At 36.7% G+C, this 14907-nt stretch overlaps 1 protein-coding gene across 1 annotated transcript in view; it reads right to left on the bottom strand.

The window, feature by feature from the left end:
* LOC306854758 (uncharacterized protein) overlaps nucleotides 1-12973 on the bottom strand; it is a gene marked incomplete at both ends in the record, with an annotated part of 42842 nt that extends 29869 nt beyond the window's left edge. Inside the window, 2 exons of the mRNA XM_079392994.1 lie at nucleotides 4704-4826; nucleotides 12904-12973. Coding sequence (XP_079249120.1) covers nucleotides 4704-4826; nucleotides 12904-12973 — 193 coding nt within the window. The remainder of the gene's footprint in view (nucleotides 1-4703; nucleotides 4827-12903) is intronic.
* Nucleotides 12974-14907: the final 1934 nt, after the last annotated feature.

The raw sequence follows: 14907 nt of genomic DNA, 5'->3' as shown, positions 1-14907 counted from the left end.
AACAGCAACTGAGGGACTCATATGCAACTCATACACAAAGGTTTAAACCAGAGGCGTCATGCCCATTCAAAGTGAGGTGGCACGTGCCCCTCAGATTTCTGAGCCAAGTGGATTTTGAATGCAGCTTCCAAAAGAAAAACAAATAGCCGAATAATATTTTTTATATTTGATACAGTCACACCGGTGTGATTAGATCGTTCCGTGCAGCACAGCATCAGCTGCTAAATTCAAATCTGCGTTCGCTGGCTGGTGCTGAGCCAGAATTTGCACAGCGCTGCATTATAACCAATCACACACGATTCTGTTGAGCTTATGAATTCAATGGCCAATCAGAGACGTTCAGATGAGTCATCGCTTATACGCGGTGTTTTGTTCACTTGCTTGCTGACTGAATTATCTGGCGAATTCTCTCATCAGAAACAACAAAGTGCAGATGTGTGTACAAATGTAAGTTAAGATATTACTTTCACAGTGTAAACAGCTTCAGTGATTTTAATGGGAGTTTTTAGGCTGAATGAAAATGTAAGTGTTTTTTGCTTTCAGTAAAATGAAAGTGTTGTAGGCTAATTAGTAACTTACATTATTGTTATTAAATTCACATTAAAAACAAGTCAGTCGTATTAAAAATATTTTATGGCATGACACCCATATCTGGTGCTTAAGTAAAAATTGTATGTGTAGTTAATAGATTATTAGCATACTTTGCCCATCACCATTTATTGATCAAATAACATAATTTGAGAATTACATATTTGAGAATTGAGATATTTTCTGATATAGTTATCACGTTTGGAAATATTTCAAATAAAAAGGAAAAAAACATAAGCTTATATCAGTTATACAGTGCTATCGTGGCTGCTGTGTGTCACATGACTGATGCTCCAGAAGGAAACACAATGCAATTTCTGAATTTGAAGATCAGGTTAAACTATACTTATTTCATCTTCTGGGAAACATGTAAGTATCTTCTATAGCATCTGAAGGGCAGTACTAAATGGGAAAAACATGACATTATATATGACATTATATCTAGAGCAAATCTGGGCATAGTTTGAGACCAAATTGAGATCTCTTTTGAATCTTTGGGGAGATATGTAAAACTTTCCATTTTCTTTCCAATGCTAAGAACATCAAACAAACCTGGAACTGAATTGACTTTCTGAACAGTATCTTTTGATATTTAAATCCTCACTGATGTGGCATCTTTCAGCAAATCGCTCCAGATTCTGGAAAGCACAAGCAACAGCAGTCGCCAAAACACAACATTCACCAATTTTGCTGATTACTGCAGCCCTAAGAACTCCGATATCTGGCTTGGCTTTTCAAAGGTTAGTTCTGGTTCATCTGTCACTTGAATCAGGGTAACCCACACGCTGGAGTAATACTTCAACTATGCATGCTGATTCTGAGCCACTGATTCATGCCTGTGCCAGAAAAGTGTCTCCAGCCAGGAAAGCTGGCAGACCAGAGCTGACTTTCCATCTACACTGCTGTTTGGTTTGGGTTTTAATTAAATTACCAATAAATGTTTCCCCACATTAGTGAAAGCATTTGGTTTGGCTTCTATTGCTGGAACTCTAAACAGTGTTTATAGATGTAGCTCGAGGCGACCGGCGCGCTGAGTCAGCGGAGGAAGTTCCTGACTCTGTTCTGCGCTGATGACAGACGTCCTTATACTGTTAACAAGATGTTTTAGTTCAGTGACGACTGTGACATTTTAAACATGAAAATAATAACTGATGCTTGCTAATCATTTACTAATTGAGAAATCAAAACATCTTAGAGACTTGCTGGTGGCTTGTGGCAAAAACCAGCCACATTTTCTTCAGAATTTATATGTATTTCAATTTCACAAGAGAAAAAGATAATATGTATACAGTGTTAATTACTGTAATTTACCGTAATTACTTTTACCTTGAAAAAGTAAGGGATTACGCTTATTTTGTTCTGCAATTTACTATACAGTTACTTCTGATGTAATTGCATTAAATATTGTATAGACTATAACACAATTCTACATAAAACAATAGTGTATTTAACATCAAAATTGTACATCTAATGTTAAAATGTATGTCTCTAATGTAATGTTCAAGAATAATTTATGCAATTTTGCAATTCTTGTAGTGTTCTTCTGGTAGTGGTTGATGTGGGATTTAGAAAGTAATAATGCAATACTTTTTTAGAGAGAGTAATTAGGTCAGAACTCTAATTACACTGTTAAAGATGTAATTAGTAGCTAGTAATTAATACATTTTTAGAGTAACTTACCCAGAACTCTATGTATATCAGTTTTGTTATTGTTAACCCTAGTGAAAAATAGATATACTAAAATGTATTTGAATTTTTTGTATTTATTTATTCTACAAATACATTTACATATCTATGTGTTTGATAAAAATGCCCTGCAATTGAACTTTTAGAATACTAAACTGGTAAACTGAAACAATTTTGTACTTAATGCACTTTAATTGTGTGGAAGTAGAGCTGAAGTCCAGCTAAAGATGTACTGATTGTGCTGGAACTGTTGCAAGTATATTTCAGGAACACTTTAAATATCGTGCATTTAAAGACTGATATTATTCAAACATCAGTCCTCGTCAATAGTGATATTAAAACACATTTTAGGCTTAATATTAAGAAATGAGCATTGTATACAAGTAGTACTCCAAATAAAGTTTAATTATTATTTTTTATATCAGTAAGTCTCACGCGATATTTAATAGATTTGAACTATACACAGTATGAAATAAATGCATTTAAAATATATTACTTTTTACTAGGGAAATAAAAATGACTAATAAAACTAACAAAAGCACATCAAATTACAAAAAAAGATCTAAAATTAAAACAAAATCTACAAATATAAAATGTAAAACTAATTCAAAATATTTAATAATATTATATATAATAAATGTAAAAATTAATACATATAAATATTACAGATATTTGGAACTCCTATTCCATTATATTTCTTAATAATACAGAAACTATTATTAGACACTAATGCAGAACATCTCAGGTGGAAGTCCTGTGTTTAAATGGACCAATAAATGTTCTCACCTGGTATCTGGTATCCCATAGTGAATCGGTTGTATCCATGGAAACAGTTTGGCCTGTGGCAGTGTCTCAAATGGTTCCAATAGCCAGAATAATAGGCCAGATCAGCTTGATGAAAATTTAGCCCCATACACACGAGACAAAGCATGAACCAGCCTGTCATGATTTACCAGATATTGAATCATAAATACCTGACTGTGTCTATGATTGAAAAAGCAGAAAATGTCTCATGAGCGTCCAAGCAGTCTGAGAGGGACGGACTGAAACAGCAGGTTTTATTCCCTCCCTGCCTGTGAAAAGCCCTTCAGCTGACACTCTCTCTCCTCCTTTCATGTCTGCATCTCATGTATTTCACAACACTTATGCACAAATGTAATCAATATGAGTGGAATTAATTCTGTTCTAATTTTGTCTACCATGAAGTCATATAAAAGGATTAAAATAGTTTGGCTCTCTATACTACTTCATTATTTATTTTTATTTATTTATTTATTTAGTCATTTAGCAGACGCTTTTATCCAAAGCGACTTACAAATGAGGACATAAGAAGCAATCAAAACCAACAAAAGAGCAACAACGTGCAAGTGCTATTACAAGTCTTGGTTAGCCTAACGCAGTACAGATAATTATTATTATTATTGTTATTTTTTAATAAAAAGACATAGATAAAATACAATTAGAATAGATAGTGCTAGAGTTAGAGGGTCAAGTAAAGATGGAACAGATGAGTTTTTAGCCGTTTCTTGAAGATGGGTAAGGATTCGGCTGCTCGGATCGAGTTATGATTGGATAATTGTTGTATTCTGTGGTCCAATATTTTTCTGATAACCATTTTTATTTATATAAATAAAATATACATTATACACCTGTGCATGAAGCCGGTAGAGTTTCAACCAAACTGCTGCAGCCTTTATATTTTGGCATTAAAATGCATTTAAAATATGTGAAGCAGGATTTGGTTTAATATGAAAGAGTTACGAGATCTAAAACCATATGTAGGATGAATACAAATATCTGAAAAATCAGAAAGATGAATAAATCTCGCAGTGGCATTTTTCAGATGGATATGAAGAACCGGATAGAGAAACTGTCTCTTGTGGCAAACACATTATATACACACAAATAGAGCGATCTATATACAAGCAGAGAAACTGGGTTATATTTGACCTAATTCCAGCATTCTTCAGTGTATTTGAGGATTTTCAGAGTCACATGAGTTAACCAATGATTAGACTGTGGCATTAACTAACATAATAAATATGACATATTCCATCCATCTATCCATCCATCCATCCATCCATCCATCCATCCATCCATCCATCCATCCATCCATCCATCCATCCATCCATCCATCCATCCATCCATCCATCCATCCATCCATCCATCCATCCATCCATCTATCTATCTATCTATCTATCTATCATGGTAATGCTAATAATGCTGCCAATTGTTATTGGAGTTCTCCAAGTAGGAAGTTGTACATTTTGATCTTCATAATGGATCAAATGGGAAATAGAACCCACATGCAACTGGTTTGACTGGTATTCTAGTGAGAGTGCCATCTTTGCAGACAGTATCTGTCTGCTGAAAAGCATCAGTTGCAGAGAAACAGAGAGAGAGAGAGAGAGAGAGGGGATGGGACTCACCCTGGCAGTTCTTGCCATCCTCTTTGAGTTCTTGACCTGCGGGACACTTGCAGTAGAAACTGCCGATGGTGTTACAGCAAAGAACTTCACACCCTCCATTGGTCTCTTCACACTCGTTCACATCTGACAAAGAGAAAACAAACACATTACAGTCTGAACTTCCAAATTCCAAATGTTTACAATTGGGAGACACATGAACATATTCATACAAACCAATTATGAAACTTCACCCGTATGCATGAAGGGTGCATTATGACCAATTGACAGGACTGTTTGCTAAATTAAGCATCACTATTACTGTTGCTAAAAGTATAAAAAGTTACTTTATAAAATAAATAACATATCAGGTCTATTATTAGTCTTTTTTATGTAGAAATAGGCTGGAGTAAGACTCACAAACTGGTTGCATAGGTCAAATGAGGTCTCAACAAGTGCTTATTGCTGGAAATTCATTGCCATAATAAAACATAATATACTTTTTCCATCTTTCCATCTTAAAAATGACTTAACATAGTCATAATAAAAAGAGATTGTGCCCATGACAGTCTGCTGCCAATGAGTAAATCATATGTGTAATGAAAGACACATTTAGCTGTTCTTCACTTTAACTGGATTTGACAATAATGTTTTTTTGATTATCTAATTGAAGCTACTGAAATCTGGCTCGCCAGTTGAGTTTTCATGGGAAAGTGCTCAACAGAAAGCCATCACATTGGCCGTTTGTCAGTTTCCATATCATTTTACTCTATGAGCACGTTGTTGCTTGTAATATTTGGTGCAGTCTGGTCAGGGCTCGAATTGCGGGGGGATGCGAGGGGGTTGGCATCCCCCTGGTTGAAAAAAATGACAAAAAGCAACCCCTCTGTGAAACCACCATCCCCCCCAAACCATCCCCTTTAGGATAATAATGTTGTGTATTATTTAAAACTTATCGTGCAAATTAAATGTTAAAATACTTATGATAATTCACAACCTAAATAACGGCTATTGGCCAATCAGAACTCGGTATTGTAACAAGCTGCGCACAAGCTGAAGCATACATAGGCTAATCATTTTATACAACAGTGTAGAGCAACACAGTGTTTCGTTCCTTGAATAAATCTGTTTTTGAACAAATCGAGTGAGTCAGTGATTCAACAGTCCATTCAGATGGACTCAATTGTTTCCAATTAAATAAGCCGTTTTGTACGAATCGTTCAACTCGAATCGTTTGATTTAATAACAGAACTGTTATTATTCAACTATGCCAAGGTAAATACAGTTTTCCATTCAATGGCATCTTTAAAACAATTTCAAGGAAGTCCAGAATCTCGCTCTTAAAAAAAGGAGCAGTAAGTGTTTTCTTCCCATGTCAAACAAAACCACTTCTTTTTTCCAGTGGACAAAAATAATCTCAACGAGATGAAGACGGATGTTTTGGCATTTTATTGGCCTCAAACCATTTTATGTTAATCAGAAAAAAAACAAAATAGCTGGAAAATTGTATCCTTCAACAGGCCAACCAGCCTCACAGCGAGAGGTTTCACCATTCATTCAGCTTTCAGTGCAGATGTTTAACAAACCTCCCCATTACACCCCATATATCCAGCTCTCACACTCAAACACATGGAGATGTTTACGAGAAAATCAGTTTGTCGGTTTCCCAAAACATTATTTAAATTAAATCCTCACCACAACAAATTGGCCCCTGAAGAGCCGAGCGATGTGAGCTGGAGGAGGAAAAAAACCGTAATGAATCAGAGAATGGAGCTGCTGCTGGAGGTGATCACACCATTACTCATGTCCAGTGTCTGTCATTTTAAAACCTAGACAACTTTGAAGGTTTAGACACATCAAGAAAAATCTGCTCAATATGTTCTAGTTTAGGTAGAAAAACAATGCTTTACAAGTAGAATTCACATAAAGTTAATGCATGTTATTATTGGCAACCCTGTTACTTTAAAGTGTTTCCAGTGTTTAACTATCACTAAATAGATTAAAGTACCGAAGAAGCATATTTGGTGAATATAGTTATAGTTCACCAAATATGGAATATAGTTATAGTTGAGAAAGAGTGACGCTTCCTTCACTCCTGAAAATTTGACAACACTGTTAAAACATAATCTATGTCCAATACGTCTATTATATTTAACCACAATGTGAATAAAATGAGTGACAGGTCAATAATTCTGCACATACAATCGTCTACATCCAGACTGTAACATCAACAAGGAAATGGAGATGAACCACATTCCTTCACTAAGAGGTCATGGCCCCTTTCATGACCCGAGGCCGACCTGCTGGTCAGGGATTGAAAGAGACACCCTGCGGGAACGGCAGCATTTTCTTCCGTCAGGGGTCCTGCTTTAGGCCACGCACCTGCACAGAGACGGAGACACGGGTTTCGGAGGAGGGTGTTACCAGCAGTGTGCGGGGTCACTGAGGTCAGGGGTCACGACCACATAATGAAGTCTGGCACGTATTAGGAAGACAAAGAGTAACACACACTGAAAACCAACTAATCAAATCACTCCCCAAAAAACATCAAAAACTAAAGTTTTTCTTACTCTTCTAGTGTTAATATTTACATTCAGAACAGTCCTTGTCCCAGTCCACACAGATACAATTAGTACAAAAACAGCTCATTTAGCAACCTATACAGTATTCATCTAAGTGTTTATATACAGCATCAACACCTCGTCAATAGTGAACACCACTGCTACTCATTCCACATCCAAAAATGTTAGCCGATCACAAAAGACTGGCAACTAGAGGTGTCAAAATCCTATTGGGTAAACTGGCAGTGGGCGGAGTCACACAGACCAAAACAAAAACAGACATTCCGACACAGAACAAATATTAGTAGAATAACTGACTGTAGCGTTGTTTTTCGGAGAAACAAGTATGTGAACTAACATTATACTGGTATTTTATGCTTTAATACAGTCAAAATATCTAATCCTACCTTTTAACATTCATATAAAATTGGGCACAAATAATGAAGACACCTTTGCTTTGGCTCTCGCAGCCTAATATCCTCATCTGTAATGATTTTTATTGTCAAAGACTGGATCTTTTGGACCTTTAATTGAATACCTTTGATATGTAATGTACTTACTGAAGATAAAGCAGTAAAAACCAATCTTGACTGAAAGGATGAGCGACGGTGAAAATGCTCATGAAAAACTAATCTGTTGACAAGAAATACCCTCCTGACATGACTTTTTTTTTTTGGTATATTATTAATAAAGTGATTTTACATTTTTCACTTAAATGTCTTGTGTCTTTTCTCTGTTTTTGAATGAATTTGAATATTTTTTATTTTCCTTTCTTTTTTCATCATTCTTTTAGTAATAATTATCTTAAATTAATTTTTAAATTAATTTTTTTTTTTTTGATAACCTCTGGAATCTTGAGTGTTTTTTTTTAATATTGTGACGAGTCGGCTGCCTCCCCCCCTTATCAACATCACCACCCCGTGTCCCGTATTCGCCGCCCTTCACCAGGATCCCGACAGGAGTGGGTGTGTGAGAGAGGAGGGGCGCTGAAACAGCCAGGGCTGGCGGCGTGTGATGAGGCGCACCTGAGAGCCTCATCACCGCCGCCGTTTAAATGCCGAGCGCACCTCTCCTCGGGGGACCGGTCTCTTCCCCGTGCATGCACGCTGGTGTCCTCGCGGGTCCAGGAAGGGAGCGTCGAGAAAGGATACTGCCGCACCCGTTACGGCTGACGGGCCAGGATACCGGGCCGTTTTATCCCCCAGAAGCTCTGGGGGCCTAGGAGTAGGACGAAGCCGCTGGAAGAAGCCGCCGCCACTCGCTCCCGGACCCGAGAGGGGAGCGCGTGCGGCCACCGGACTCCGCCCCTTACCTGGACCCTTCCTTTCCGAACACTGCCCTCCTTCACTAAGCCCGCAGCACGACGAGGACACCAGATCCCCTGTTTATTTTGGACACTTTTTCCCCTTGGACACTATTTTGTTTTTTATTGTTTAATAAAAACCTCTCCGAGGCCTGACGCCACACCCACTGTGTCTGTCGTTTGCTCCTCCCGCCACAATATATATATATATATATATATATATATATATATATATTCTGCAATGAGTACAATTTAACATGCTCACTCTGTACAGATCAGTTCTCTCATATCTGAAAGCAAACCACTTTTATTGGGAGAGATATAGTTTTGTCTTAGAAAGTAAATTCCATCCTTCTGTTCTCCAGGAGCATAACTTTCAGATGCAGTTTGTGTTGAGACAATGTGATGTTTAAATGTATTTTTTAGTTTAGCACAGTGCGAGTTGGTTGATAGAAGAGTTGATAGAAAACTGTCCAGGAATTTGATGTCGTCAGTCAGATGATGTTCAGGCACGTTTCCTTTGTGTTACAACAGACTTGTTTCACCAACAGAGACATTCTGTCAAAAAGAACAATAGATCATAAAGCTCTGACATCACAAACAGAACAACCACAAACAAAGAGCCAGCCGATGTTTTAATTGATTTTCGTCTATTCAAATTAATGAGAACACACCACACTAACTCGATAAAACACACATCAGTAATCATTGTTTATGTTTCATAGCTACAGGCAAATTAGAAGTGTGTTTCTAACCCAAAACAAATTTCCAAACTGAAATTTAAAGGAATAGTTAATCCAAAAAATTCTTCATGGGAACAGATTTGTAGAAATATAGCATTACATCACTGTCTCACCAATGGATGCTCTGCAGTGAATGGGTGCCATCAGAGTCCAAACAGCTGATAAAAACATCACAAAAATCCACAAGTAATCCACACCACTACAATCCATTAATTAACATCTTGTGAAGCCAAAAGTTAGAAACGTCTGAATGATGGATTTTTTTTCTTACAAACTTGCAGCTTCTCACTTCACAAGACATTAACTGATGGACTGGAGTGGTGTGAATTACTTGTGGATTATTGTGATGTTTTTATTAGCTGTTTGGACTCTCATTCTGACGGCACCCATTCACTGCAGAGCATCCATTTATGAGTAAATTTTCTTTTTATATTTCTTTAACAAATTTCTTCCTAACATCTCCTTTTGGGTGTTAGGCAGAAATTCATATCGATCTGAAACAACATTGGAGCAGGTAAGCAATGACAGTTTTCATTTTTGGATGAACTATGTCTTTAATCATTTGCAACCTCTGCAGGAAAATAATTCATATGGAATATTCTTGGTTCTGTAAGTTATAACTCTAATGTCCTCAAACACACACAGATGTGCAGATATGCACACATAACACACACACACACACACATAAACGTGATATATGTTTTACAGCCCGTAGCATCCACTGCTTGAGATAATCTGTTCATCTTCTAGTCAGTACCTTTGCCACATGTTCAGATCACTGTGAATATAATGCACACAAACCACCTGTCAGACACCTGTCACATCTATGCAAAAACGACATTACTTCTCCTCTATTCATGTTTTCAAATATGCTTAAACTTATACTGAAGAATTTCTGACAAATGAATGGCAACAGGAAAAACAATCTAGCACATGTATTTTTCACCACCAGCATCGTTAAGACCCTTTATGTGTCAATCTGTGCGACTCTGATAGACTTGTGTGTTTGCATTCCAGCCGTGCATTGTGTGACTTCCTCTCATGAAGTCAATGTGTTTCTGTGTAGACGGGGGTCAGTACCGTAGCTTGGCACAGCTGTTGAATCATACGGGTCAGACAGAGCCAAAGAAAACCTTCCAGACAGCATCACTAGGGTCACCAAGAGCACAGAGATACAGCCGTCCAGCACATAAATACCCTCATCAGAGAAGCCAAAGGCAAGAAGCGACTGGCTCAAAAATGATATTATGCATCTTATCTGAAACAACAGGACAGTTTACCATTATTTAATGCTTTTATTAACAATTGAACAATGATTCAGCAATAGAAATCTCTGCAGTCTGGATTTATTTTTTATTCTTACTCTAGAAACTTCTGAAGAACATTTCTTCATATTTTACATGTTGTGCAATTAATTTTCATTCTGTATTACTCTAAATCTTTTTTAGTTTACTTTTCAATTGCTTAACTTTTTTTTCTTTCTTTCTTTTTTTTTTGTATTTATTCCAAATGTATCATACATATCTACTGTTCAAATGCTTGGGGATAGTACAATTATTATTATTTATATATTTTTTTTCTTGTAAGAAATTAAAACTTTTATTCAGTAAGGATGCATAAGCATTGATCAAAAAGACAGATGATGACATTTATGTTACAAAGGATAGTAATTTAAAGCCTATAATGCATTATAAAGGTGTTCAACAATGTATGTTGTAATGCATTAAATAACTGTAACCAAAGTTAAAATGTTTGTCCACAGAAGTAAGCGATCAATCAGATTCCAAACTCTCCACCATGGCCAAGACCAAAGAGCTGTCCAAGGATGTCAGGGACAAGATTGTAGACCTACACAAGGCTGGAATGAGCTACAAGACCATCGCCAAGCAGCTTGGTGAGAAGGTGACAACAGTTGGTGTGATTATTCGCAAATGGAAGAAACACAAAATAACTATCAATCTCCCTCGGACTGGGGCTCCATGCAAGATCTCACCTCGTGGAGTTTCAATGATCAGGAGAACGGTTAGGAATCAGCCCAGAACTACACGGGAGGATCTTGTCAATGATCTCAAGGCAGCTGGGACCATAGTCACCAAGAAAACAATTGGTAACGCACTACACCGTGAAGGACTGAAATCCTGCAGCGCCCGCAAGGTCCCCCTGCTCAAGAAAGCACATGTACAGGCCTGTCTGAAGTTTGCCAATGATTCAGAGAAGAACTGGGTGAAAGTGCTGTGGTCAGATGAGACCAAAATCGAGCTCTTTGGCATCAACTCAACTCGCCGTGTTTGGAGGAGGAGGAATGCTGCCTATGACCCCAAGAACACCATCCCCACCATCAAACATGGAGGTGGAAACATCATGCTTTGGGGGTGTTTTTCTGCTAAGGGGACAGGACAACTGCACCGCATCAAAGGGACGATGGACAGGGCCATGTTCCGTCAGGGCCAGGGCATTGAAGCCGGCCAGGGCATTGAAAATGGGTCGTGGATGGGTATTCCAGCATGACAATGACTCAAAACACACGGCCAAGGCAACAAAGGAGTGGCTCAAGAAGAAGCACATTAAGGTCCTGGAGTGGCCTAGCCAGTCTCCAGACCTTAATCCCATAGAAAATCTGTGGAGGGAGCTGAAGGTTCGAATTGCCAAACATCAGCCTCAAAATCTTAATGACTTGGAGAGGATCTGCAAAGAGGAGTGGGACAAAATTCCTCCTGAGATGTGTACAAACCTGGTGGACAACTACAAGAAACGTTTGACCTCTGTGATTGCCAACAAGGGTTTTACCACCAGGTACTAAGTCATGTATTGCGAAGGGGTCAAATACTTATTTGACTCATTAAAATGTAAATCAATTTATAACTTTTTTGAAATGCGTTTTTCTGGATTTTTTTGGTGTTATTCTCTCTCACTGTTAAAATAAACCTACCATTAAAATTTTAGACTGATCATTTCTTTGTCAGTGGGCAAATGCACAAAATCAGCAGGGGATCAAATCATTTTTTCCCCACTGTATACATATACTGGACACCAACAGGCGAGAGCCCATGGAATGATAGATGGATGGATGGATATATATAGTGCTACCCAAAGGATTTCTATTTCAAATAAATGCTTTCTATTCATCAGTTTAATTCTGACTGATGATAATCAGAAGTGTTCCTTGATCATTAAATCAGCATATTACTCAGCAAATTACATTTTAATATATATTCAAATAGAAAACTGTTATTTTAAATTTTAACAATATTTGTAATAATAATATTGCAATAATATTTATTATTACCGTTTTTTCTGTACTTTTGATCAAATAAATGCAGACTTAGTGAGCATTAGATACTTTTTAACAGAATTGTTATATATCATTTGTGCATATTATATAATTTCATTATCATATAAAATATATTATAGCAAAAGAGTCAAGTTTTTATAATTTAATAATTTCCTTTTAAGGTATAGCAACTAATAATCCAATCACTTAGCAAAGCCTCCTAAAAAAAAATATATTTCTGGAACATAAATAGTGCTGGAAATGATCAGTTTAAGTACAGTACTTAAGGTAAGGAGTTTGCTCAAATCACTAACCCTGAGAATGAGCGATAGCAAGTCTGCCTGACCTTCATAAAGACTAGTGATCTGTATCTGTAAATTACCATTTCCTGATTCAGCAATAAAGAGCTCTACCATCCTGATTTATTTCTTACACTGACAAACTGATGAACAAATAAAAAGCCAAGAAGACGAAAATGTGCCTCATCCATCATAATTGATACTGTACAATTGTGATGGAATATTGTGTTGTAGCTACCGTTCACTGGAGATACACACTGCCCCCTGCTGCCTACATAGTGCACTTAAAACACGCCTGCAGACAAAAGGGTCACAGTGTAAGACATATGAAAAACTGCAGCCACACATAATCCATAACAACCGCCACATCTGTTCGTATTCACCAATGCATTTCTATAAGACCTAATATTCATCTTAAGATGGATTGCTTTAAACAAAGAAAGTCAAAATTGTATAAACACTTCATGTAACTGATCCGTTCAGTCCGAAAGCACAATTTAAAACCATGCAAAGAATTTCGAACACTTTGTCACATGAATTATGGGATGATATTCAGCTGTGCTCTTCCTCCAAAGATAACCAGTTGCACACTCCCTGTGCATGCATTGCTTTTGATTACGTTCCTTCTGATAACAACAAAACATATTCATGACATTCAAAAATCAAAGCATAACTTTCTATTCTAAACTAATAACACATCCTCCAGCGCTGACCGCAGCGATTACTCAAAGCAGAGAGCAAAAAAACTCACATAAAACCCAACTCCTGCTGTGAATCTATATCACAGACTTTTACAGCTAATCATTTGTGTTTATGCTTAAACATCTGCAGCTGCTCTGATGTGACTTCTAAATCGATGCATGTGGGTGTGTAAATGTCAATGAATCTATAGCTGACAGTGTCAGGTGATTTGTGATACATGCACACGGACTGATCTCACAAGGCCAGAAACAAACACTACACAAGTATGCAAATGTGAATGTGCAAATTGTACATAATTCATACGGTGTATTTTTGCTTTATAGCTAGCTACCTGACTAATGCAACATTCAGTTTAATTGCACAGACATGGCCACATGTGCTGTGTGTACAGCCAGATGCACACATGAAAAGTCAAACTTGTATAAAAGATATTTCTGTTCTTAATGTGACCACATTACCACACACACACACACACACACACACACACACATACACGTGTTTGTGTCTGACATCAGATAGGCAGCCGTGTATGTAAAACCAACAATCATCTACTTCATGATGCTTTAATTAAAAGCATTTTTCAACAGTTCAGGGGTTAAATGAAATGTTACCAAAGAAAGGAAACAAAAAAGAACAAAGTACACAAATAAAAATGAATAAAAACCAAATAAAAATTGATACATACATAAAAAATGATAAATAAATAACAAAAAGAATAAATAAAAAATAAGAATAAATAAAACAATAAATTAATGAAAAGAATGCATATATCAAAAAGTAACAAAAAGGCAATTAAATTAAAAAAGGTAATAGAAAGTATATAAAAAAAGAAAGATAGAGAAAAATAATAATGAAAAAACACAAAGAAAAATAAATAATATAAAAAGTATATAGAAAGAATAAATAAAAAATAAATAAAAATAAAAATGAATGAATGAATGCACAGCAAAATAATAATTTTATTCTTTTGTTTACGTCTCCTTACACCTACTGACAAAAAACAGTAATCTCACGAGTCTCCTCAGAAGAAATCTCAGCAGTGTCTCAAACTGTGCTCATTTTACATTTATATTTATGCATTTAGCAGACGCTTTTATCCAAAGCGACTTACATTGCATTCAAGTTACAGTTTTTACATTTTATCAGCTCTTGCTTTCCCTGGGAATCGAACCCATGACCTTGGCGTTGCTTGCGCCATGCTCTACTATTTGAGCTACAGGAAAGCTCATATTTGCTCATATTTGCCACGATACCAAAGTCTGCCGAAAGAAGTAAGAGATCTCAAACATTTCTCACCAAATTCTTCCAGAATGATCTGAGCAGCCCTCCACATTAATTTTACAGCTCTA

Source organism: Barbus barbus (assembly GCF_936440315.1).
Source record: "Barbus barbus genome assembly, chromosome: 35".
NCBI lineage: Eukaryota > Metazoa > Chordata > Actinopteri > Cypriniformes > Cyprinidae > Barbus > Barbus barbus.
Note: the sequence above shows the minus strand (reverse complement) of the source record. Positions and strands in the feature narration are given on the sequence as shown.